Consider the following 26,214-nt stretch of genomic DNA (forward strand, 5'->3'; position numbering starts at 1 on the left):
TTTATATGCCCATATCACAAATACCGACTCTTTGCCCATTTGTCAGTTCCAATCTAGGAGAGAGTTTTTCCTTTCTCCACTCCACTGTCCTGGGTATCCTGTTGAAGCCGTCTCCCCTCCACATCCTCCTCCCCTTTAGCTGAACACCTTAGTTATCCTGACAGTGGTGAAAAGGCATGTTGTTGGAAGTCAGGCACAGAAGCTAAGAATTCTTCCTGGCTCAGATTTTAATCCCAAGATGGAGAAGAATTTCAGCGCCCCTAAAACTCACTTTTCTCCTTTGAGATGGGATTCTATGAACCTCAGGTTAATTTCTGATCCCAGCCTCTCCTCTACCTTTTCACGGAGGCGAGGCCTGTTTCACATTGGCTTTGGAGCCACAGTCGTCCAGGTTCAGTTTTTGTACAGCTTTTGTTACAGACCATAATAGATACTACTATTATTAGTATTTAAGCATGGCAGAACACCATTTTAATAAAACAGTGCCAACAAGAACTTTATAGAGGTAGGCTAGAGGAAAGAGTTTTCCTACTCTGTGTAGCTGGCGCACACACACACACACACACACACACACACACACAAATTGTGAACAGAAAAAAATATGTATATAAAATTGTACTGACCACTTTTATCTGCCACAAAAAAAAGTTTGTCATCCTGTTTTGCATGCTGCTTTGTTTAGCTGGGAGGCATTGTTCTGAAAGCAAATATTGAAGTTTTGGGTAAGTGTTGTGGAGAAAGGGTACCATTTCTTGAGGCCACAGAGCTGGAATGTATTTCTGCTCCTGCACACTGGATTATTTCATTAGTACAGGAGCAGAAAAGCAATTTTAGGAATCTGAAACGTAGATCAGACAGTAGATCCACAGTAGATTTCTGTGGATTTAGACATCACGAACAGGAATTCTGCCTTATGCCAGAATTTGATCTGAACATCCAATTCTTGCAAGTTTCGAAGGCCCCTGAAATAAACTTATATTGCTTCCGGGAGGTTCCTAGACTTGGAATGGCATTATTCCTATCTGGTGTGAGGGTCACGAAAAGGGTTTGAATTAACACTCCAGTATTATGCACTGATTCAATATTTTGTGCTGCAGAAGTTTCGTAGGAGGTGTTAATCCCTGAACATTCAGGAGCTCAAGGGTCAATTGCTCCCAGTGGTAAAACATACTGTAGGTGGCTCACCCTTTACTTATCTGCTTGTTTACTCCTTGGAAATAGCCTTGGCACATCGCCACAGTGAGATGGGCCAAGCAACCTGTCATTTCTCTGTCTTACGTTTCTAAGGAAGGAAACCGCAGAACACCTTGCTGCAGCTCGGTGGGTTGATTTGGGGCCACTGCATACCCTCCAACATTTCTCTGATGAAAATAGGGACGTCCTAAGGAAAAGCGGGACATTCCGAGAACAAATCAGAAACAGAGACAGCTTCTGTAAATCTGGGGCTGTCCCTGGAAAATAGGAGCACTTGGAGGGTCTTGCCATTGGTGTGGTACATTGGGGACCAGTTATTCTGAAGGGGACATTCTCCTTCAATCAGTCTCCATCAGCATCCATAGAGAGCTTTATCTTTGCCATTTCCCACTTGACATAGTTTGGTCTCTCTGAAGGTGTCTGTGGCAATTATTTCCTTGCCACATATGAATTGTTCCTTCACAAATTAGGTGGTAGCTTATTATTGCAGTTCCAGTGATCATGCAACAAGCCTCACAGATTATTATCCTTAATCCCTTTGCCTCCGCTGTGTTGATTTTAAGTTGCAATTATTCTCAGGCCACCTAGCCTTCCTTTGTCTTTTGTTGTTCCACTTACACTGACGGCATTTCCCTCCCACTGGTTTCTCCCTTCTTGTATGCGATGGCTATCCCATGATTCCTCAGACGGTTGAGAAGGGTGACGTGACCCAACCTTTGCTTCTGATTCTTTCCATGCCGGAGAGCAGAAGTTACTTCATTAATTGCTTATAATAGGGCCTCTGGGGCTTTCTTCTTGCCGGAACTCTCCGGAACTCTCAGGTGGGCGCTACTGGCCATTAAAAAAGGACAAGGGAGCTCTGGCACCTCTTTTTTTTCCAGAAAAAAAATGCATTGGGTGCCTCCAATTCTGGGTCCTTTTTGATGATCATTCACCAAGATGCTAATCTAGGCTTAATATCAAAATACTATTATAGACACAACAGTGTGGCAGTGGAAATGGTAGTTCAAATGGTAGCTCCAGCAGCAAGTTAGCAGTTAAAGGCTTCCTGCAGCGAACATTTATTGAATACATACCCACACTCGGTCATAAAGGACGTTGCTTTTACTCATCAAGCAAACTAAAGAAACTTAAAATTTACTCACTAGAGTCGACCGCTTTCCAGAATCTAGTTCCCAAGTAAATACACAACGTGGACGCTTATGATTTCTCCTCCTTTCTCTCTCCCCAGGCGAAGGTTTCCACAACTACCACCATACTTTCCCCTATGATTACTCAACCAGTGAATTTGGCTTGAACTGGAACATCACAACAGCTTTCATTGATCTTATGTGTTACCTGGGCTTGGCCACGGACTGCAAGCGGGTGTCAAAGGAGGCCATCATGGCCCGGAAAATTCGGACTGGTGATGGTAGCCACAAGACTGGCTGAAGGTCTGCTCTCCTCCATCTCCTTTCCTCCCTTCTTTCTCTTTCAAATAACCTGGGCATATGTTTAATGTTCTGCTTACTAACTACAAAGCAATGCTTTCAGGATTCTCAAGGTGATGACTCTAACCCATTCCAGTACTATGTTTTGAAATAATGTATTCAAGACCTGTAACTTTTACAGGGGACATCTCTCTCTCTCTCTCTCTCTCTCTCTCTCTCTCTCTCTCTCTCTCTCTCTCTCTCTCTCTCTCTCTCTCTCTCTCCTCTTGTTTTTCCTGTGTTCTCTCGCTTGCTTTCATTAGAAGCTGGTAGAACACCCAGCAATCTTCCCTGCAGCTGATTGGAGGGATTGAGCCAACAGAGTTTCACCAATGGAGCGACTCCGTTTGCAATTGCGCATGTTTGGGTCATCTCTCCCTCTCCCTGGCTCTTGAGACCCTTGATGAGTGAAGGGTGACTTGTCCTGTCTCATGTTCTTGTAGAGAAACTCGAGTCTGACCCCTTGGGCCAGGGGCTCTGAAATCCCCCTGGCGAGAGCAGAAGGAGTGGGTTTGCTATTGCAGAGGTTAGGGGGCAGGGATGGAAAGTGAAAGGAGAAAGCATTTTGTAAGGGTTGCAAAGAAGCCTGCTGGTTAGTCCTAGAATTAGGGGTTGGTTTTCTTAACTGGAGCTGAGTGATGTTCTACCTCTACCTCTGCCCATGTTCTAGTGTCTGCCCATGTTCTAGTGTCATGAAACTGCTCTTTTCCGGCACCTGGGCGCTAGTTTGGAAACCAAGCGGCCTGTGCAGGGTTATGAGACGCCTATGTACGAAAACTACACAAAGGAGCTGGTTGCTGGCTGGAACAGATTTGGTTGTGAACGGGTTCCGAGTGGGGAAATGGGCATGTTTTGAGGGTGGAAATGAGTGCACCAAAGCAACACTTCCCAACAGGAAAGAGGAAAAGGGAGGTACAGGAGGGGTTTGAACCAAAGGTGTGTGTGTGTCACAGGCCCAAGCTGCTTTTTGTGTGTGTGCTGGAAGAGTATATTTCCATTCGGATGCAGGACGGTGTGTTTGTTGGTGTAGGTAAAAACAGATCGTTTTCATTCTGCAAAATATGGCAGCCGATGTCCACACAGTGATCCCTGGAAGGATCAACTAAGGGCTGAAATCAAAGGGCCAAGAAAGAAGTATATTCCCTATTCAGGGAGCTTTAGACTGTTTTCGAAACACCAGGGCAGCATTAGGTGTCAAAATTTTGCACCCCCCCTAACAACTTTGCGCCCAGGGCCACCGCCCCGTGGCCCGCCCGCCCCCGCTATGCCACTGCTTTCTACACAGATTCTTTGCAGGAGAGCTTGTGAAAGGAGAGAGAGCGAGAGAGAGAGGCCACTTTTGCAATCCATAGGAAAGCTGCTTTCAAACGAGGGAGGTGTTTGCACAGCCATTACACACAGATTTCTAACAGGTTGACAAAGATTACAGCATTCACACACTTGATTTGATTATCTGCTACTGGTGAGGGGGGGGGCATTTGCAGTGATGAATGTCACATGGCCAAAAAGGGCACAGCTTCTGTACTAGGGAGAGGATATTTTGGCAGACGCTGCTGCTGTTTTAATTTGTGAATTTATGTAGAGTTGGCATATGTCTGGAATTCCAATGACAGCATTAGTGTTTGGGGGGAATTTTGTGAAATTGACGAGATGTCCAGGTTTTTGAAACTTGCCCCCCCCCCAACAGCTCAACAGCTTCCCCCCAAAAGCAACCCTAATTTAGGCATTGCATTAGTTTCCCTATTTAGTGCACCTCTTTCTGCCACGCAGAGAAGTTTCACTGCAGTGAAATTTCCCTTCCTAGCATCTAGCCACCTTAACGGAGAGGTATTGTGTTTCGAGTAATGTGAAACGTTAGATCAGATGCAACCTATTGATAATTCATATAAAATATCAGCAGAAAGGGTAAGGGAGAAGCTGATTCTGACTCCACAGAGAGTTGTAGTGCAAGTTGTTCAAAGAGGTTTCCAATTCTCCTCTCCAAGAAGGGAACAACGACCCCACTGCTAGCTAGCTAGCTCAGCTTACTCAGATTGGATGTGTATAGGATATTGACTAATCCCCTGCCATGCCAGAGTTTGCAGCAGCCTGTCCACAGTGGAGCCTCTGAATTGTTCTGCACTGCCCAGCTGTCAGCTGATTTACATTTGAATTACTCATCAGTTAGCACTGAGGCTCAGCAAAAAGATAAATCCAGCTCAACAGAAAAGCACATTGCAAAAACAGTACAGCTAAAGCAGGCCCTGATCTAGGGTGATGACGTTCTTTTCTCTGCTGTATTGCAGAATCTGGTTCCTGAGATTAAGGCTGCAACCGTACGCCTGCTGACTGGGCATAAGCCTTGCTGAGTTCCGTGGGACTTGTTTAGAATCATAGAGTTGGAAGGGACCCCCAAGGGTCATTTAGTCCGACCGCCTGGAATGCAGGAATCTCAGCTAAAGCATCCATGTTCCAGTTAGGATTGCACAGTGAAGGCCCCCAAACAGGGGCGTAGGGAGATAGGGGCGGTGGGGGCGGGCCACCCTGAGCGGCGGGCTCCAAGGCGCACCATCGTGGGCGCCCGCCCCGCCCCTGGAATGCATGTCACGCCCCTCTGGGAGGCACGCCGTGCCCCTGGGAGGTGCGCCACGGCCCTGGAATGTGTGCTCCGCCCCTCCGGGAGGCGCGCCCCGCCCCTGGTGCCAGAGCATGAAGCTCCGCCCCTGCCCCCAAACCAACCTCTTTCTGTTCCACTGTAACACCGGGGCACATGTCTGTCTCCTTCCCCATGACCCAAATGTTCAAACTCCCATCAATATTACAGCTTCTTGGCCACCCTGCTCCTTGTAGTTCAGCAGGAAATACTTCTGGTTCCCGGGAACATCTGGCTGACCTCTGTTGTTTGTCTGATTCATCAGTCCTCTTCTTATGAAAACCTTTTAATAGGAAGTGGCAGTTCCTGACATTTCCACCATCTGGAGGTGCATGCCTGAGGATCATTGGATCTGGGCTGTTTTCATACACTAATACCCCATCCTGTAGAATTCTGTCACTTACATTTTACTGGCACAATTGGAATTAATTTCAGGACCCAAAATGCTTTTTCTGTGTGGCCTGAGCAGGAGCAGTCTTCCCCCACCCCACTGCCCTGCTCCACAGTTGTGAAGAATATGCTTACGTTATGAATAGTCCATGTCACCATTGAGAAAGAGAGGTAGGAATAGGCCAATAGATATGTGGAACATCCCTGGATCAAGTGACGTTTCTTCCTTAAGTTCTCCAAGTTCTTAACCTGGCTCAAGGTTGTCATCTAAACTAGCCAGATGTTTAACTGAGACTCAATCACAGTCCATCATTTGAAAAATAAGACTTTAGAGTAGGCATCCCCAAACTGTGGCCCTCCAGATCCCTAGCTAACAGGACCAGTGGTTGGGGAAGATGGGAATTGTAGTCCAAAACATCTGGAGGGCCGAAGTTTGGGGGTGCCTGCTTTAGAGCAATCTTGCCCCAAAATGGCAACTAGACATTCCGTTTTGGCCACTGTAACCTTGGTTTAAGGGGAGCCATTTGGCCCTAGCTTACGTATCTGAGTTTCTAATGCTGGTAGACACCTAAAAAATGCAGAACCTGATTCTTTGTACAGGTATGTTTGCCAGGTGACTAGAAATGCACTTAGTGGCAACTTGAGGTTCCTGTTGAGTGCTGGGCTAAGCAGCCATCACTCTCATGAGAATAGTTCAGGAGAAGTTCACAGACTGGGGTGTCTCCTTTCATCACCAAAATTTTTCACTGAATCTGACATAGGATGTTTAGAATACAGCAGTATTGGTTTGGATGCCATTTCACATTCCTGAATCCATTTGTTCGGCCATGGCAACGAGCTTGGCTATGACCAACATTGGGTGGCCTCAGTCATAGTGCTAGGTCAGTGCGATTTCTGAAGGCTTATCCTTGCTCTAAATTGTACCTGGAAGACACTGGGGCCAGTAATAAATAAAGACCACAGAGCCTAGGGCTTGACGATCAGAAGGTTCGAATCCCCACAACGGGGTGAGCTCCCGTTGCTCGGTCCCTGCTCCTGCCAACCTAGCAGTTCGAAAGCACATCAAAGTGCAAGTAGATAAACAGGTACCGCTCCGGTGGGAAGGTAAACGGCGTTTCCGTGCACTGCTCTGGTTCACCAGAAGCGGCTTAGTCATGCTGGCCACATGACCCAGAAGCTGTACGCCGGCTCCCTTGGCCAATAAAGTGAGATGAGCGCCGCAACCCCAGAGTTGTCCGCGACTGGACCTAATGGTCAGTGGTCCCTTTACCTTTAAATAATCCTCCTAGCTGAGTCACCTGCACAGCACAACCTCCCTAAGTGATGTTTCCCTTGCAGCCATCACAACTGTGTGCTCTCTCACAAAAGGAAACAAGTGCTATTGACTCAGGTGTTGAGATTGCCACTTGATATGGGCTAAGCGAATCCAAAACTTTTGGGTGTGGGATGAAAGCATAAGCAACCAAACAGTTCCCATGTTGGTCCAGACACTTTGCGGGGGGTGGGGGTGGGGGTGGGGTGTTAACGGACAAGTATTTTGATGTGCCTTAAGCTTTTCTTGAACATACGTAGGAAGTATCAAGAGCTCTTCGCAGTATTTTATTTTCATCTGTGCTAAATTATTTCTGAAAAAAACACTTTCCAGAGGTATTTTTATGTTAATTATTTGCCTGCGTTGAATTGTGGGTACAGATGTGTTTTTGTTTTTTTAATGTACGGTACTTGGTTAATCTTCTGTTAAGGTAAGGAATAGTTAGATCACTTAAAAATAAAGCCGTTTTTTGCTTCTCCTTTTTTTGTGTGGTGCACATTATATCTAGGATGCATTCTCTAGAAGGTGACCACTCTGGTTAGCTTCTCTCTCTCTCTCTCTCTCTCTCTCTCTCTCTCTCTCTCTCTCTCTCTCTCTCTCTCCTTTGTGATATGGGCTGGAATTATGTGGGTGTTGAATGGAGTATGCAATCTAGCAGTCAGAGCAGAAGCCTAGTTATTGGGAATCCTGGGTTCTGCTCTTAACTGCAATTTAAACTACAATCCTATACTTAGGACCTTGGAGGCAGCCCTATTGAATTCAGTGGGGCTCCCCCCCCCCGAGTGGATTTTGTATAGGATTGTACTGTTAGATTCTTTGTGAGTGCAATGGGCAAGTTCTTCCTCTTCTCTTCTGCCTGCATTTGCTGCCGTGCAAAAGGGCAAAAGCCCCCATTTTAAAAGGGGGATACTAATGTGGTTTAACTCGATGTTCTGAGGTATAAGTCACCATTGACTATTTGGGACTAAACTGGCTTTCATCTCAGTGCTTCAGCTTAATTGGCTTGAGGTCAAACGGACCTCAGGTGTTAGTAATATCCAAGTAGCAGTTACACAAGCAAACCATCGGATTGCAGCGAGCGAAAGAGTTTGAATCTGGAAAACCAAATGCCGGAACAGTGGAGACTGTGAAGGTTAATGTGAATTGTTGACGCTCCTATGCTCCTGATGTGTGTGTGCATAGGATCTTTGTTTGCTTGTTTCCCATTAAATATTTCCATATTTTATGTGCTGAAAAAAATAACAATTTTCTTCTAATATGGAATTGAATGTCTGATTTATGCTGATCTGAAGGTGTGTTTTTGTTTGTTTGTTTATAATAAAATGGTTGGTTTTTGAATTTGACTTTCGGTTGCAATCTCTTGGTGGCATCGCTAGACATTCAGAATTATCCTTAGCATGCATCCAGACAGAGGAAGCAAGGAATTCCCATCTTGCTGCGATGGCTTCCTCTTCCCAAACTTCGTGGCACCATTTCTTTTGAAAGAGAGAGAGCCCTGGAGTGTTACAGGGTCTTAGTCCTTGAGATGCTTCCTCCCCTAATTTCTTTCAACATATTTGCAGGCTGAGAAGGGCTGCGAAAGCATTGCCAGGCAGTCAAGGCGGCCTCTAAATCCCATACGCTCAGATCTCCCAGGTTGTGCTTGCCCAAGCGCCCTCCTTTTCCCACAAATGACACCCTGATTCAAATTCCCCAGAGCTAAGCTTCTGTTACAGTGCCTGTCTTTCAATCCACACGCTCAGATCTCCCAGGTTGTCCTTGCCCAAGCACCCTCCTTTTCCCACAAATGACACCCTGATTCAAATTCCCCAGAGCTAAGCTTCTGTTACAGTGCCTGTCTTTCGATCAGGAAGGAAGTCCCTTCTATCTTCTGATTGGACCTGTGGGTTTAGCCACTGCTTGGATTGCCTGCAGCTTCAAGAGTCAGGTGACGTGCTATCGGCAACATTGCCTAGGGGGAAAAAAGAGAGTGTACGAGCCGCTTCGAGCGCCTTTATTTCACAATACTGTCCAGCCTCGTACTCAAACAGGCAGACATAGTTGCAGCTTGGGGTTTACTTCAGTTTAAAGTTGGCCCAGGCCCCGTGCCAAGGGTGTGGTGCCAACCTCAGTTCATGCAGCCAAACACGTAACATCATCAGCTGAGGGCTTTCCGACCAGCCAAGTCTGAGTCAGTGTGTCACTTTGCTCCACTTCAGTCCAGTCACCTACAAACGCAGAGGAAATTTCCTTCTGCATCATTGCAGCTTGGGAGCGTAACCCGATCACATAACCCAGCAAAGCAGGGAACTGCGGGAAAGTAGGAACATCGTCTTCCCTTCGTCCTTTGCACCACCCCTCTTGCATAAGAACTGGCAGAGGTGATTTCAGAACCACTGGCAATAATCTGAGAATTCCTGGAGAACAGGCGAGGTCCCAGCAGACTGGAGGAGGGCAAATGTTGTCCCTATTTTCAAAAAGGGGGAAAGAGAGGACCCAAACAATTACCGCCCAGTCAGCCTGGCATCAATACCAGGAAAGATTCTAGAGCAGATCATTAAGCAAACGGTCTGTGAGCACCTAGAAAGAAACACTGTGATCACTATAAGCCAGCATGGGTTTCTGAAAAATATGTCAGACTAATCTGATCTCATTTTTTGACAGAATTACAAGCCTGGTAGATGAAGGGAATGCTGTGGATGTAGCCTATCTTGATTTCAGCAAGGCCTTTGACAAGGTGCCCCATGATATTCTTGTAAAGAAGCTGGTAAAATGTGGGCTAGACAATGCTACCATTCAGTGGATTTGTAACTGGCTGACTGACCGAACCCAAAGGGTGCTCATCAATGGCTCCTCTTCATCCTGGAGAGTAGTGACTAGTGGGGTGCCACAGGGTTCTGTCTTGGGCCCAGTCTTATTCAACATCTTTATCAATGACTTGGATGATGGGCTTGAGGGCATCCTGAGCAAGTTTGCAGATGACACCAAATTGGGAGGGGTGGCTAATACGCCAGAGGACAGGATCACACTTCAGAATGACCTTAACAGATTAGACAACTGGGCCAAAGCAAACAAGATGAATTTTAACAAGGAGAAATGTAAAGTACTACACTTGGGCAAAAAAAATATGAAAGGCACAAATACAGGATGGGAGACACCTGGCTTGAGAGCAGTACATGTGAAAAGGATCTAGGAGTCCTGGTAGACCACAAACTTGACATGAGTCAACAGTGTGATGCAGCAGCTAAAAAAGCCAATGCAATTCTGGGCTGCATCAATACGAGAATAACATCTAGAAGATCAAGGGAAGTAATAGTACCACTGTATTCTGCTTTTGTCAGACCTCACCTGGAGTACTGTGTCCAGTTCTGGGCACCACAGTTCAAGAAGGATACTGACAAGCTGGAACGTGTCCAGAGGAGGGCAACCAAAATGGTCAAAGGCCTGGAAACAATGCCTTATGAGGAACGGCTTAGGGAACTGGGTATGTTTAGCCTGGAGAAGAGAAGGTTAAGGGGTGATAAGATAGCCATGTTCAAATATATAAAAGGATGTCATATAGAGGAGGGTGAAAGGTTGTTTTCTGCTGCTCCAGACACGGAGCAATGGATTCAAACTACAAGAAAGAAGATTCCACCTAAACATTAGGAAGAACTTCCTGACAGTAAGAGCTGTTCGACAGTGGAATTTGCTGCCAAGAAGTGTGGTGGAGTCTCCTTCTTTGGAGGTCTTTAAGCAGAAGGCTTGACAGACATATGTCAAGAATGCTTTGATGGTGTTTCCTGCTTGGCAGGGGGTTGGACTGGATGGCCCTTGTGGTCTCTTCCAACTCTATGATTCTATGATTCTATAAGATTGTAGGTGGCGATAGTTCCTATGGGACCTGTTCAGATGCATGTCCAACTTCAGAAGTTCCCAAACTTATTTGGCCTACTGCCCCCTTTTCAGGGGGGGGGGACCCTCAGAGGCTCGCCCCCTCAGAAATCTACCTTCTGTAAGTGAAAAATCAGAAAGATGCCTTGACAAATTTGTGTTTTTTTTATGTACAATGGTACCTTGGTTCTCAAACTTAATCCATTCTTGAAGTGCATTCCAAAAACCAAAACATTCCAAAACCAAGGCGCTCTTTCCCATAGAAAGTAATGTAAAATAGATTTATCCGTTACAGACTTTTAAAAACAACCCCTAAAACAGCAATTTAACATGGATTTTACTATCTAACAATACCATTGATCCATAAAATGAAAGCAATAAACAATGTACTGCAGTCACACAATCAATCAATCAATCAGTAGCTGAACTGGGTTCCACACAGTCACAAAAACATAACAAAAAAGCCGCAAAAACGCAAAATAAATAGCAAAAACAAATAGACTTCAGGGTAACGCTCAAAACAGAAGTGTGGCACTCAAAACAGAGCATGTTCGGAAGCTCCTGCAGCTAATCGGAAGCCGCAGAAGCCGAGTCGGACGTTCGGGTTCCAAAAAACATTGGCAAACCGGAACACACACTTCCAGGTTTGCGCCATTCGGGAGCCAAAATGTTCGACTTGCAAGGCGTTTGGGATCTGAGGTACAGCAGTATATGGGTATACATAACTGACATACAAGAAATTAGCAGTTAAATTTCAGGCTGGCAGGTGGAAAGAACAGTGGAGTCAGATGAAAGGACTGTTTTTCTTTACTGATATTGTGAATGATGTCAGCGAACTTGAGTCCAGAACGAAGAAAGTGGATTCTAAAGCAATATACCTGCTTTTGAATCACCCTGTATAGAATGTGCCCTGGTTATCTTCTCTTTCATAAGATTTCCTGTCCCCACAATGTTCGCAAAGAATGACTAGCAGTTACATCACACAGCTTGGGAACAAAGTACCTGCAGCTTGATGGCACACAATGAATCTATAAATCATCCAAGAGATTCAAAGGAAACTCCTTTTTCAGGGTTAAGAACCTGGAGAGCTCAGTTGGTTGGAGCGTGGTGGAGATAATGCCAAGGTTGCCGGTTCGATCCCCATATAGGATAACTGCATATTTCGGCATTGCAGGGGGTTGGACTAGGGCAGGCATGGCCAAACTTGGCCCTCCAGCTGTTTTTGGACTACAACTCCCATCATTCCTAGCTAACAGGACCACACCTGCCAAGTTGCTGTCAGAGAAATAAGGGACCGGGCCGGAAATAGAAGACCGGAAGTAGCGCTGCCGCCATTTTGGAACTGGGCGGAGCATGCTCAGAAGTGACTTTTGATGCTGCTCTGCCCTGTTCCAAAATGGCTGCCGCGCCAGAAGTCACACTGCAGCCATTTTGGAACTGGGCAGAGCAGCATCAAAAGTCGCTTCTGAGCATGCTCCACCCAGTTCCAAAATGGCTCCCGCACCAGAATAAACCGGGGGGAAACAAAAAAATCCGTTTTTTCAGCTAGGAACAGCTGGAAAAACGGGGATTTCCCGGGGGAAACGGGAGACTTGGCAGCTATGTACACTTCCAATAAGAGAACCAGTTTAAGCCAGCTGCACTCAGTTTCTCTGAAGGAATAACCCAAACATCATGAATCTTCTGCTTGTTCCTTTCACACAGATAAGCTTCCAGAACCCTCTTGAATTAATTAGAATAGGAAAGATCTCTACACTGTATTTCATCTACGATGAAAATAAGGACGTCCAATTCCATAATAATAATAATTTTATCATTTATATCTTGCCCATCTGATATAACTTGGACACTTGGAGGGTCTGGAATATGGTATAATTCTGCCCCCCCCTCCCAATTCTGCCCACGACTCAATTTTAGCCATTCTGCCAATGTGTCTCCACTGTTGCAGCAAATGAACTGGTGTCACATTCCACCAGTGTGTATGAAGGTGTTGCTAAACTGCTTTTTCCCGACGTATTTTATAGCCTCTCAATTGGTGTATCTGGAGTCTGGGATTGCATCCTAAATACTACTCTAAATCTGATCCTTCTGATTTCTTGTTTAATCCCCTTCTATTATTTTATCCGTATTACCCAACTCTACAGGTCTATCCTCCTTATATCTTGTCTTTCACATCTTAATGCTTCTGCTGCAGGCCAAACACTCACGGCGTCTTTGCCTTGGAGCAGGAAGAGAAACTGCAGACGTAATTTCCACCGCAGCTCCTGGATGAAAGTTTTCTTGATAACCGCGGGGTCTTCTCCGATGGGCGGCTCTCCAAAGATGGGCACTGGGGCACCACTAGTGGGAGTGAGCTGGGGCCTGAGAACTGGAAGTACAGCTAGCTGGTGCAACTTTGGGGCGGAAGACACTGCCCAGTATTTGTTGCTATTTCTAGCTTTTTTTTTTGTCTCTTTCCAGGTCCAGCCAGTCCACTAAATGGTGGAGAGGCAAGGATGTCCTCTTGTGCAAATTGATTTTTCCAGAGAAAGCCACACATGTGACTACAGTGTCATGTCATCCAGCCTTCAAAGACAAAAAAGCTCTGCTAAGACAACAAAAGGGACCCAGGTGGCGCTGTGGTTAAACCACTGAGCCTAGGGCTTGCTGATCAGAAGGTCGGAGGTTCGAATCCCTGTGACGGGGTGAGCTCCCGTTGCTCAGTCCCAGCTCCTGCCAACCTAGCAGTTCGAAAGCACGTCAAAATGCAAGTAGATAAATAGGAACCGCTACAGCGGGAAGGTAAACGGCGTTTCCATGTGCTGCTCTGGTTTGCCAGAAGCGGCTTTGTCATGCTGGCCACATGACCTGGAAGCTATACGCCGGCTCCCTTGGCCAATAATGCGAGATGAGCGCGCAACCCCAGAGTCGGTCACGACTGGACCTAATGGTCAGGGGTCCCTTTACCTTTACCTTTAAGACAACAAAAATGTCAGCGAGTCTTTTAATCCTACTGATTCTGTCCGCGAGCCTCTTTCTGCCAGAGGCGCGAAGATCACCTGCAAGAAACAGAGCTTTCTTGGCAAGGCCGCCCCATTTATTATGGGATGCCCTCCATGAATGCAAAAGGGTTTCAGGGTCTTGCTGAGAGGAGGAATGCCAGAATGGAACTTGCTCTTTCTCTGTTCTGTCCCTCTGCCATCTCAATCTCTTGTTTGTAAACAATGAAGCAGAAGACAATCCAGAGAGAAAGAAAAAACAAACAAACCCTAGTTTAGCCCCTGCTGTGCTAGTTTTTAATGCGTGAGGATGGTTTCTATTATGTGTGGAAGCATTTAAAATTAAAATTTCAACCTGCAGTCTGAAATGCTTGGTGCAAACATTATCACAGGATCAGAAGAAATGTTCCCATGTTATAGTAATATAATATAATAATAATAATCATTTATTGTTCATACCCCGCCCATCTGGCTGGGTTTCCCCAGCCACTCTGGGCGGCTCCTAACAGAATATTAAAAACACAATAAAACATCAAACATTAAAAACTTCCCTAAACAGGGCTGCCTTCAAATGTCTTCTAAAAGTCAGGTGGTTGTTTATTTCCTTGACATCTGATGGGAGGGCGTTCCACAAGGCTGGTGCCACTACCAAGAAGGCCCTCTGCCTGTTTCCCTGTAAGCTCACTTCTTGCAGGGAAGGAACCGCCAGAAGGCCCTTGGAGCAGGACCTCAGTGTCCAGGCTGAACGATGGGGGTGGAGGTGCTCCTTCAGGTATACTGGCATGCTGGTAATGCCAGCAGGTTAGAACCACACGCACTGGGGGGACATTACAGGAGTCTCTTCTCTCCTGCAAAGCTGTGCATTGCTCCTCACCTGCAGCACAAACTTAATATAAAGTATACTTAAGCTGGTATGTACGGAATAATGCAAACATAGTAGTTTTATAGAACTAAATGATTTGGTTTTATTTTTACCATTTCAAAGCTACTTCTCTGTTAAAAAATCCCTGAAACATCTGATTGGCTGATCATAATGAAGAGCATGGAGAAGTAGAAAAAATGTGCAATGGGGCAGGATCCCATCAATGTAGCACAAGGCCAAGCGATCAGAAGGCTTGGCAATCTAAGTTACATTATTTCCCCATTAACATCAGAAAGACTTTGCACTTTGTCTCTTGCAATTTGCACGAAAATAATTGTCGTTACTGTGCTTTGTACTGTCATTTCAGGCTACTAATGCAACTCTGACATTCCTCTTCCGAGTGTTGCATTACATCGATCTTTTGCAAGACCTCCAAAGTTGTTTGTTACATAATGCACTCAAAAGAGAACAGGACCTTCCCCCCCGCTGGGGGATTGCATTTGATTACATTCATGGTGAAAGTCTGGAGTTGGTAGGATTTTTATTTTATTTTTAGATCTCTATCTTATTAACACACAGGGCAAGGAGCAGTTTCCTCACACCCTGAAAAACCTTGTGACGTGGCTCAAACTAATCCTCATTCGATAGTTAAAGAACCAAGGCTGGAAAAGCTAGTAAATTGCCTGAAACCATTCAATGCGCTCATGGGCAGGTCCACACAAGGCCAAGATTCCAAATGCAATTCACAGTTCAATCCAGTTTCACATAACACACATTTAGAACTCTGCGAACACCGCTTCAAGAGTCCTGGCTTCCCCCAAAGATTCATGGGAAGTGTAGCTTGTTAAGGGTCTCTCAACAACACTCAGCATCCTTAACAAATCACACTTCCCAGAATTCTGTGTGGGGAAGCCATGACTCTTAAAGCGGTACAAGAGTATCTAAAAGATCCAAACCCGTTTGGGCATTCAGAGCTCCAGTGCATTTTCAAGTTTTAACAAGGTTTCAGGTAGGGCTGCCATACGTCCAGATTTTTCCGGACATTGCCCTGTTCAGGTGGTTCCAAGAGCAAAACTCCATCCTCTGTCAAAAGCAGAGCCATGCTCCCCCTTACCCCCATAATATTCTTATGTGGGTTCATTCAGCTAGTGACTGGAAGCAGAAAAGCTCCTTTTCTCTCCACCTCCCTCAGATTGCATAGATCTTTGGGCAAATCTGCAGTGTACATACAAAGCACACCTAATGCGCATTTGAAGCATGTGACTTCTCTCGCAGATTCCTGGGAACTGCAGTTTCCCGCTCAAGAGTTCATTCACAGCACTCTCACCAAACTACAGTTCCCAGAAAGTGTGCACTCGATGTGCTACACATGTATTTTCCAGCACCACCTGAACTGAAGGGAACGCAAACAGCAGCAGCCTACTTGGCACCCAGGCAGCCATGGGCTTGCTTTGGGATTTTGCTTTTCTTTTGGGATTTCCCCAAAAACTACAGCATCAGATTTTGAGGGGGGGGGAATCGCCCCCTAACCTCCCCACTCTGTATTGTGCCAGAACAAAAGGTGGCAACCAGGGCCGGATTTAGGTTTGATGAGGCCCTCAGCTACTGAAGGTAATGGGGCCCTTTATATGTCCAGCTGTCCTTGGTCAACAACAAATTGTCGCTGCTTTTTTGTGTTGAATATATGGTATATGGTTAATTTATGGACCCAATAGGTATCTAAAACCATTTGCACATAAATAAAATTATTTTATCAAAGTAATTGTTGAACTGAAATATAATTAAGAAGCAATTAATATTGAAATACAATTAAGAAGTATATTAATAGTGAAATAATCATTAAGTTCTAACTTAAAATGATTGGGGGCCCATGACTTACATCATAGGAGCCAACACAACACAACACAACACAACACAACACAACACAACACAACACAACACAACACAACACAACACAACACAACACAACACAACACAACACAACACACTGTTGCTGTATGGAGCTTTTATTTTATTTGTTTTTTTATCTTATATTTTGGAAATGTACATCCAAGGTTTTTTTTCCTTTAATTTTTTTTGGGGCCCCCAAGAGAGTGGGGCCCTATGCTGCGTAAACCCGGCACTGCAACCCTAAGTGGGACCGAAGGTGCACGTCCTGTGTTTGCTGCATCTCACCTGCCCCGAACAGGTAACCCTCCTTCCCAAATCGGGAGAGGTTTTTGGGGGTGGGGAGGGAAGCAGGGACAGCGATGCTCCTGTAACTTTCCAAGGAAGTGGAGAAGCGGGTGGGGTGGGCTGAGGGGGAACCGCTGGGTCGTTTCGTGGCCGCTCTTCCCTTCTCCGCCTTTCCCGGCGCTCGGCTACGCGCACAGCGCTCAAGCATCCAGGGGCAGCGATGCTTCTCGCGCTCCCATTGGCGGAGCCGGAGTCAGACAAGCTCCGCTGATTGGCTGCGTCGCGGTCAGGCGCTGTAGGCTGTTGCGGTCGGGAGCAGATGCCCGGCAGTAACCCCGGCGGGCGGGCGCGCTCCCGGCGAGCGCTGCGACGGGGCGCGTCCGCGATGCTGCCTGACAGCAACATGTTGTGAAAGGAGAGAGAGAGAGAGAGAGAGGTGCCCGGGCGGGGCTCCTGCCGGATCGGGACTCTAATCCCTAGGCGACTGGGAGCGCAGGGAAAACGCACTTCGCTCATGCTCAGAGGCACCTTGAAGAATGGGCGATGGCAACCAACACCCAGCAGCGCCTGGTTCTTGCAGTGCGGGGCTTGCACGGGTTGCCAGACAATTCTTAGGGGCAGAGGGGTCTTCGCTCCACCCCGCCATAGGGGTGCCAACTCCCTGGGGTCCTAGGTGTCGAAGCACCCGCAAAATTCCCCACAAATTTCGCTGCATGCTGCATGGCACCCACCGCCCCAGGCACCGCCGGTCGTGGGGCCAAGCTGACACTCCTGCCCCCCATAAAATATTTGAGTGGGCAACCCCCCCCCCCAAAAAAAGTTGGTGGGCATTGCCATTCAAATGCTGTGCATGCCTTGCATCATGTGGGGGCAGGCCTTACCTGGAGGCCCCTCAATCTTTTATTCAAGTTGGCACTCCTCCCCCCCAGAGGCTGGTGCCAGCATGAGCATAGCCAGGGAGGGAGAGCTGCCCCTCCCCAAAATAAATAAATAAAAGTACTTAACTAAAAGTTGAAATTGCAGAAAGATTTGGACCTATTTTTTCTGAGCACCGGGGGTCGAAAGGAAGGAAGAAACAAGGGTTGTTGAGGCATTTCATTCCGTATCTACTAGACAGAGCCAGGCAGAGGATGATCGATGATGACAGGCGGGTGTCCTCCTTGCCCCCTAACATAAATCCTGGCGACCTGCATGGGTGCTAGGGAAGGCTAACTACTTAAACACACCCTCCAAAAAGAAATGGCTAACTTTGATTTTCAAACGCAGGTGCATGGAAAAAGGGGAAGCACAAAACATGAAACCACTAGCTCTATTTTAAAATTGCAAGAATTAAGGAAGGCAACGATCTTGGATTATCTTTCTTAAGCACAACAGAAAACATTTTAGCGCACTAATCAGTTTGAAATTGAGAGAGAGAGAGCGCGCCTCTACTCCTACTTGTAGGATCGTCACCAGAAAGCGGTACTAGGAGACGGATGCTTTGTCCTGCGGCTTTTGAGCTCTGGGGTCTTTCAAGGGCCCATTCTGTCTGCTGTGCTATATGTAAAAAAACTATTGGGAGCCATTATCCGGGGATTTGGAGCAGGGTTATAATTATAATAAAAGTAATTTACTATTTATACCCCTCCCATCTGGCCGGGTTCCTCCAGCCAGTCTTGGTGGCTCCCAACAGAATATTAAAAAACACAATAAAACATCAAACATTAAAAACTTCCCTAAACAGGTCTGCCTTCAGATGTCTTCTAAAAGTCAGATAGTTGTTTATTTCCTTGACATCTGAAGGGAGGGCATTCCACAGGATGGGCGCCACTACTGAGAAGGCCCTCTGCCTGGTTCCCTGCAGCCTCACTTCTTGCAGGGAGGGAACCACCAGAAGGCCCTCGGAGCTGGACCTCAGTGTCTGGGCTGGACGATGGAGGTGGAGACACTCCTTCAGGTATATAGGGCTGAGGCCGTTTCAAGGAGTTAGTACCAATTCAGGCAAAGCCTCAAGTGGCTTGAGACCCAAGTACCTAAAGGAATGACTCTCTCAGTATCAACCATCTTGGATCCTAACATTGGTAAGGGAGACCCAGCTGGGCTGCTGCCCAGTTGGCAGTTACTTGTGACAGGGCCTTCTTCCTGGTGGCTCCCCATTCACGGAATGCCTCACTGACCAGGTGTGCTTGCCTCCCTCTCATTATTGATTTTTCAGGAGATTTTTTTTTAAAAAAGCATTTGATGGCTGATAAATACTGGCCATGGCAACCCTGAAATCTATAAAGGTATATGATTGCCTTCAAGTGTGTCTTGGTGGTTTCTGATCTTATTTGATTTTAAATTGTACTGTTTCAAAGTTTTAACGTTTGCCGCCCTGGGCTCCCGCAGGAGGAAGGGCAAGATACAAATTTAAAGAAATAAATATGGTGTCCCTGGTAGCCCCAGTTCCATGCTAGGCACAATATCACCTGTTGCATATACTTGCCAGTTTGCAGGAACCTGCCTGGAACATGTAGGCAAAGGTGAGGCGGTCCAGGGTTGTGAGACGGGAGGCAGGGGTTCAAAGACCCGTTCCTATTTCTGCAGCAAGGTGCTTGTCTCCTGCGATTTACAGCATCTTCCCCTTTGTGCTGATTGGAGCCAGGAAGAGTGAAAAGAGAAGAGTCAGCTATTGAGAATGGGCTCCTAGGGCCATTCTGGGGAGGAAGCTTGTAGGAAGAAAACCGAGGAGGAGTTGTCCTTATGTCGTCCGAAACTAAGCATTTAGGAACACTGAAAACATGGGCTGCTTCAGTTTCAGGTTCTGTACCCGGCCGCAACGGAACTTCAAGGAAAGCACAACTTTTGCTACTCCGAGAGAAGATGCTAGCGCAACTCTGAATCATTTGCCCATGTACGTGCGCAGAGAATAGAAGATCTGCTTGAATGGCAACACCTCGAAATCTGCACTGATCATTGCACTGATCATTGCAATGATCCCTAATAATTGCTATTGGATAAGTATAAGATTATTGTATAATCCGAAAAGGCGTATGGCTGTGGCAGGTGTTTGGCAAAAGGAGGAAAAGCTGGTCCCTACTGCTGGATATGGGGCTAGTGCATGGACTGGGGTGGGGGTGGGAGAGTATCTAAGGGGAGATACAGAGAAAATGGTAAAGGTAAAGGACCCCTGGAAGGTTAAGTCCAGTCAAAGGAGACTATGGAGTTGCGGCGCTCATCTCGCTTTCAGGCCAAGGGAGCCGGCGTTTGTCAACAGACAGCTTTCCGGGTCATGTGGCCAGCATGACTAAACCGCATCTGGCGCAACGGGACACTGTGATGGAAACCAGACTGCATGGAAACGCCGTTTACCTCCCCGCCACAGTGGTACCTATTTATCTACTTGCACTTTGACGTGCTTTCGAACTGCTAGGTTGGCAGGAGCTGGGACAGAGCAACAGGACCTCACCCCGTTGTGGAGATTCGAACTGCTGACCTTCCGAATCGGCAAGCCCAAGAGGCTCAGTGGTTTAGACCACAGCGCCACCCGCATCCCTGATACAGAGAAGGGAACATGCAATAGCTAGCAGCTAGAACCCACCAGGGCATCCCATTTCCCTTCTTCAGTTGAAAGTGAAATACATGGCAACCATTTATACCTTACACAAGATGGGAAGAACAGGCAAGGATCCCCCCACAGTCTCGTGGTGGACTTTGGCAAGATCTCCTTGATTGGAGTATATTCTTGTGAGCTATTTGTACGGCTTGACAATGTCTTTCCCTTCCACAGTATCCTGAATGATCTTATGGGCGAATAATGCAAAGGCAGTCAAGATGGCCAAAAGAGTTCTTGTTTATTATATATTGCAAAATGAAATAAAAAACATTTATATTAAAAAAGAGTATCAAATAAATATTGCCCAATTCATCATAGCTGTAGCAAACCAAGCTACGAGTCCCCCCCTACTTCAAGTCCATAATGTATTTTGCATATCTGCTTATTTGTACCTTCAAGTCCATAATGTATTTTGTATATCTGCTTATTTCCCCCATCACAGTCAGATCCCAAAGTCTAGTCTGGCAGTGCAAGACAGGAGTGCCTGGCGTGCTCTGATCCATGGGGTCACGAAGAGTCGGACACGACTAAACGACTAAACAACAACAAAGGCTGCCCTTCCTAACATCTTGAAAACGCCAAGTTCTACAGAGGGATAGAGCTATACTAACTGTATGAAATGCACCCCACACAGTTTGTATGGCCCAATAGTATTAGGATTAAGTTGTCTGTGTTGCATATAATCCTTTGTAAGTGTCTGTGGCTGTGTGTGTATGCCTTGGGTGCAAAGGGACCAAGTTTCAGGCAGCTTTTGTTTGCTGATGTTCCCTGTTGATGTGCCACTTCACAACAGAGCAAGTCAAGGCTTGCCTCCTCCTCCTATGATGCTCATGGGGTGACAACCTACTTGGTACCTCTGGGAAACTGCGTACAAAACCAAACACAGGTGCACTCAAAATGCACAATGATCTGACCAACTGGCACAGTTTAAGAGCATTTGAAGTATGACCTGTTGAACACCTTGGGGGAAAGGGGTGGGCTATAAATGTAAATCTCTCACTGCAGTGAGAGATTTTACTTTCTTGGGCTCCTTGATCACTGCAGATGGTGACAGCAGTCACGAAATTAAAAGACGCCTGCTTCTTGGGGGGGAAAAGCAATGACAAACCTAGACAGCATCTTAAAAAGCAGAGACATCACCTTGCCTAACAAAGGTCCGTATAGTTAAAGCTATGGTTTTCCCAGTCGTGGTGTATGGAAGTGAGAGCTGGACCATAAAGAAGGCTGATCACCGAAGAATTGATGCTTTTGAATTATGGTGCTGGAGGAGACTCTTGAGAGTCCCATGGACTGCAAGAAGATCAAACCTATCCATTCTGAAGGAAATCAGCCCTGAGTGCTCACTGGAAGGACAGATCGTGAAGCTGAGGCTCCAATACTTTGGCCACCTAATGAGAGGAGAAGACTCCCTGGAAAAGACCCTGATGTTGGGAAAGATTGAGGGCACTAGGAGAAGGGGACGACAGAGGACGAGATGGTTGGACAGTGTTCTCGAAGCTACGAACATGAGTTTGACCAAACTGCGGGAGGCAGTGGAAGACAGGAGAGCCTGGCGTGCTATGGATGGTCTATGGGGTCACGAAGAGTCGGACACGACTAAACGACTAAACAACAACAACAACATAAATGTAAAGACAACTTTTTTTAAAAAAAGAAAGCATTAAATTTCTTTTTTAAAAAAGTAATATTCATAAATAAATAAGAATAAAAATGTGCACCCCACCATTCCATTTTAACTTTCCAACCTCCCCAAATTTCAACACCTCTTGAGATGGTTTGATCCCTTTCCGTTTTAACGGTACAGATTCTATAAAAACACCCTCCATATCTCCTCAAAACCATTTCTCTTGCATACCCGCCTTGTCTTACCTTAATGGTACATGTTAATTTATACTCTTTATACCATTTTTCCATTTTATATTCTGCTTGCCCCTTCCACTTCCTGGCTATAATAATTCATGCAGCTGTCAATAAACTTGTGAGCAAGTCCTTCATAGCCTGTGAACCTTCCACCCCATCATAAATTGATGATAATAATGCTACCTCTGGACTTTCGGTCAGCTTGAACCCAGTGATTTCTGTTATCTCGTTAAACAGCCTTTGCCAAAACAATTGTACACATTTACACCAGAAGCGGCTTAGTCATGCTGGCCCACATGACCCGGAAGCTGTACGCCGGCTCCCTCGGCCAGTAAAGCAAGATGAGCGCCGCAACCCCAGAGTCGTCCGCTACTGGACCTAACGGTCAGGGGTCCCTTTACCTTGACATCCCCACCACATGTGAACATAATTCCCTGTTTCCTGGCATCCCCTCCAACATAACACTGAATATTCCCTGTTTATATGATTTAATCTGACTGGTGTTGAAGACCATCTCTAAATTAATCTATAATAATTTTCTTTTATTCTCGTAGACAACATTTTCAATGTACATTTCTCCCATGTGGGAGAAATATGGGAGAAGAATTAAATTTCAATGTCCACCCTGTTTAGTCGTGTCCTACTCTTCGTGACCCCATGGACCAGAGCACGCCAGGCACTCCTGTCTTGCACTGCCTCCCGCAGTTTGGTCAAACTCATGTTCGTAGCTTCGAGAACACTGTCCAACCATCTCGTCCTCTGTCGTCCCCTTCTCCTAGTGCCCTCAATCTTTCCCAACATCAGGGTCTTTTCCAAGGAGTCTTCTCTTCTCATGAGGTGGCCAAAGTATTGGAGCCTCAGCTTCACGATCTGTCCTTCCAGTGAGCACTCAGGGCTGATTTCCTTCAGAATGGATAGGTTTGATCTTCTTGCAGTCCATATGCTTTGGCAAGAGGAATGAGCATACCACGTTGACCATGATGTGTTAAACTTTGGTGTGCAGCTCCCAGGGGTGGAAAGCTTGAACCTTGGGAGCAACTTTAGTCATCTTTGACCAACAGAAAAGGCCCTGTTTGCTCACTTTGGGCAGTAGATTACACCAGCCTCATGAAAGAGCTCTTCTATGTATAGCATCTTTGGAAATCTGTACAAATTCCAGCTTGTCTGGGTTTTCAGCAGGAGTAGCCAAGGCTTGCCTCTGCAGATCAGCCACACTCTGCATGCTCCTTGCCAGGGACGGTGGTAGCTGGAGCCCAGCAAAACCCAGAGGACACCATGTCGGCTACGGCTCTGACCTTACAGTTATCCTGTAAGGGGCGTTTTCTCAAAGACAAATCTATTTCTCAACTTTGGGCATTGCCTCTTTTAACTGGACATTGAGCTGCTGCTGGTGGCTGCCAACAAACTTCATCCCAGTGCAAATATCAGCTTCAGAGGAGAGGTTATCCTCAGGACTGGCTGTGGCACCCCCTCAACTAAGAAAGTAGCTGGGGTGGAAATTTGGATCAGGGCCGCAACACTGGGGCAGGAGGGGTTTCACCCATCTGCTACTTTATCTCTCTCTCTCTCTCTCTCTCTCTCTCTCTCTCTCTCTCTCTCTCTCTCTCTCTCTCTCTCTCTCTCTTTGTATAATTTTTATTAAGTTTTTCTGTTTTACCTTTTAGAATATTCATTTAAACAACCTTAAAAATATTAATGACTTTCCTTCTTCTCTTTCCATGGTTCATGCCATAAATCCCTGCATATTTTACACAAACTAAACCGTTCAGTATTCCATTATTAAAGGTAAAGGTAAAGGGGCCCCTGACCATCAGGTCCAGTCGTGTCCGACTCTGGGGTTGCGGCGCTCATCTCGCTCTATAGGCCGAGGGAGCCGGCGTTTGTCCGCAGACAGCTTCCGGGTCATGTGGCCAGCATGACAAAGCCGCTTCTGGCGAACCAGAGCAGCGCACAGAAACGCCGTTTACCTTCCCGCCGGAGCGGTCCCTATTTATCTACTTGCACTTTGATGTGCTTTCGAACTGCTAGGTGGGAAGGAGCTGGGACCGAGCAACAGGAGCTCACCCCGTTGCAGGGTTTCAAACCGCCGAATTTCTGATCAGCAAGCCCTAGACTCTGTGGTTTAACCCACAGCGCCACCTGGGTCCCAATAATTCCATTATTACATCCATCAAAACTTACTCACACTGTTGAATTGATCTTAACGCTCAAGCATATGCAATATCCCCCCATATATTCAACAAACGTTTTCCAACCTTCTCTAAACGTATGTTCTTTTTGTTCTCTAATTCTATATGTTAAGTCTGCAAGTTGCACATATTCCCTCAATTTAAGTTGCCATTCTTCTTTGGTTGGGACCTCACTCGTTTTCCATCCTGCGCTGCTTTCTCGACAAAGGCTCCGTAGACCTTTAATTGCAACACAGCCCAACAGATGCACCTCCAAATGTGGTCTTCAGAGGCACAAGGGGCGAGAGAAGAGACTTAAGGCATGGGAGCTGGAAGATGGTGCAAACACTCTCAGTCTATTGCCACTACTAACTACTGAGCTGTGTAGCTCCTGGCCAGCTGTTACATTGCATCACAAAATGCAGTTAGATGATGGCCTCTATGGGGGACAGTTCCGAGGGAGCCAAACAGCAGCTGGTCCTCTTTGAATTTATTTATTTGGTTTTTCAAATTAAAATTTTACAAAGATATATCAAACATAAATAATAAAAACAAGATTCCAAGGAATCTTTGTGGGTCCTCTTATACATCCTTTCCTCCTGCATCTTTTATGATAAGCCAAATTCTTTACCTCTTCCGTTATGTCCAGAATTCCACCTTGAACTACAAGTGATTTTCCAATCCTACTAATGATTTTAACTATTTACAATGGTCTTTAAGGGGGAGATTTCTGATTCTTCCGGTCATTTTAGCCATTTCAGCATAGTCCAGGCATCCCCAAACTTCGACCCTCCAGATATTTTTGGACTACAATTCCCATCATCCCTGACCACTGGTCCTCTTAGCTAGGGATCGTGGGAGTTGTAGGCCAAAACATCTGGAGGGCCGCAGTTTGGGGATGCCTGGCATAGTCCATTAACTTCATCTGTCATTCTTCTCTGATAGGAACTTTATCTTCTTTCTATCTCTGGGCCAGTAACATCCATGCAGCATTTGATCCTAGCCAAAACAGCAGAATGGTCCTCACTATCCAAGGCCAGTAGAGCATGAGACTCTTAATCTCAGGGTTGAGGGTTTGAGCCCCACTTTGGGCCAAAAGGGGGTTGGACAAGATGACTCTTGTGGTCCCTTCCAGCTCTACAATTCTATGAAAAGTAGCAAACCCTGCTTCATTTCTAGCAATAGGGCACTGCACTTGCCCTGAAGGAGGTCAACAGTAGCTTTAAAGGTGGAGGGCAAGTGTCCCTATTTTCTAGGTATAGTCCCGGATTTTAAAAAGCCGTCCCACTTTCTGATTTGATCCTGGAATGTCCTGCTTTTCCTTAGGACGTCCCTATTTTCATCGGAGAAATGTTAGAGGGCATGGAGGGTATCTGAGCCAAGGAGATAAGTAACTGTACAACCTTTAGAAGACACCAGAAGGTAGCCCTGTAGGGAAGTTTTTCAATGTTTAATTATGTTTTTATATAAGTTGGAAGTCGCCCAGAGTGGCTGGGACAACCCAGTCACATGGGTATAAACAATAAACTTATTATTATGGAATAAAGGTAAAGGGACCCCTGACCATTAGGTCCAGTCGTGACCGACTCTGGGGTTGCGCGCTCATCTCGCATTATTGGCCGAGGGAGCCGGCGTATAGCTTCCAGGTCATGTGGCCAGCATGACAAAGCCGCTTCTGGCAAACCAGAGCAGCACATGGAAACGCTGTTTACCTTCCCACTGTAGCGGTTCCTATTTATCTACTTGCA

General features: G+C 46.2%; 1 protein-coding gene across 2 annotated transcripts in view; it reads left to right on the forward strand.

Moving 5' to 3' along the window:
- SCD (stearoyl-CoA desaturase) overlaps positions 1–8,340 on the forward strand; it is a 28,626-nt gene extending 20,286 nt beyond the window's left edge. For both annotated transcript variants that reach the window (XM_035137788.3, XM_035137787.3), the window contains one exon: positions 2,426–8,340. In XM_035137788.3, the coding sequence (XP_034993679.2) occupies positions 2,426–2,625 (200 nt within the window). In that variant the 3' untranslated portion in view covers positions 2,626–8,340. The remainder of the gene's footprint in view (positions 1–2,425) is intronic.
- Positions 8,341–26,214: the final 17,874 nt, after the last annotated feature.

The sequence above is a fragment of the Zootoca vivipara genome, chromosome 5 (genome assembly GCF_965207765.1).
Source record: "Zootoca vivipara chromosome 5, rZooViv2.hap1.1, whole genome shotgun sequence".
NCBI classification, from domain to species: Eukaryota; Metazoa; Chordata; class Lepidosauria; order Squamata; family Lacertidae; genus Zootoca; species Zootoca vivipara.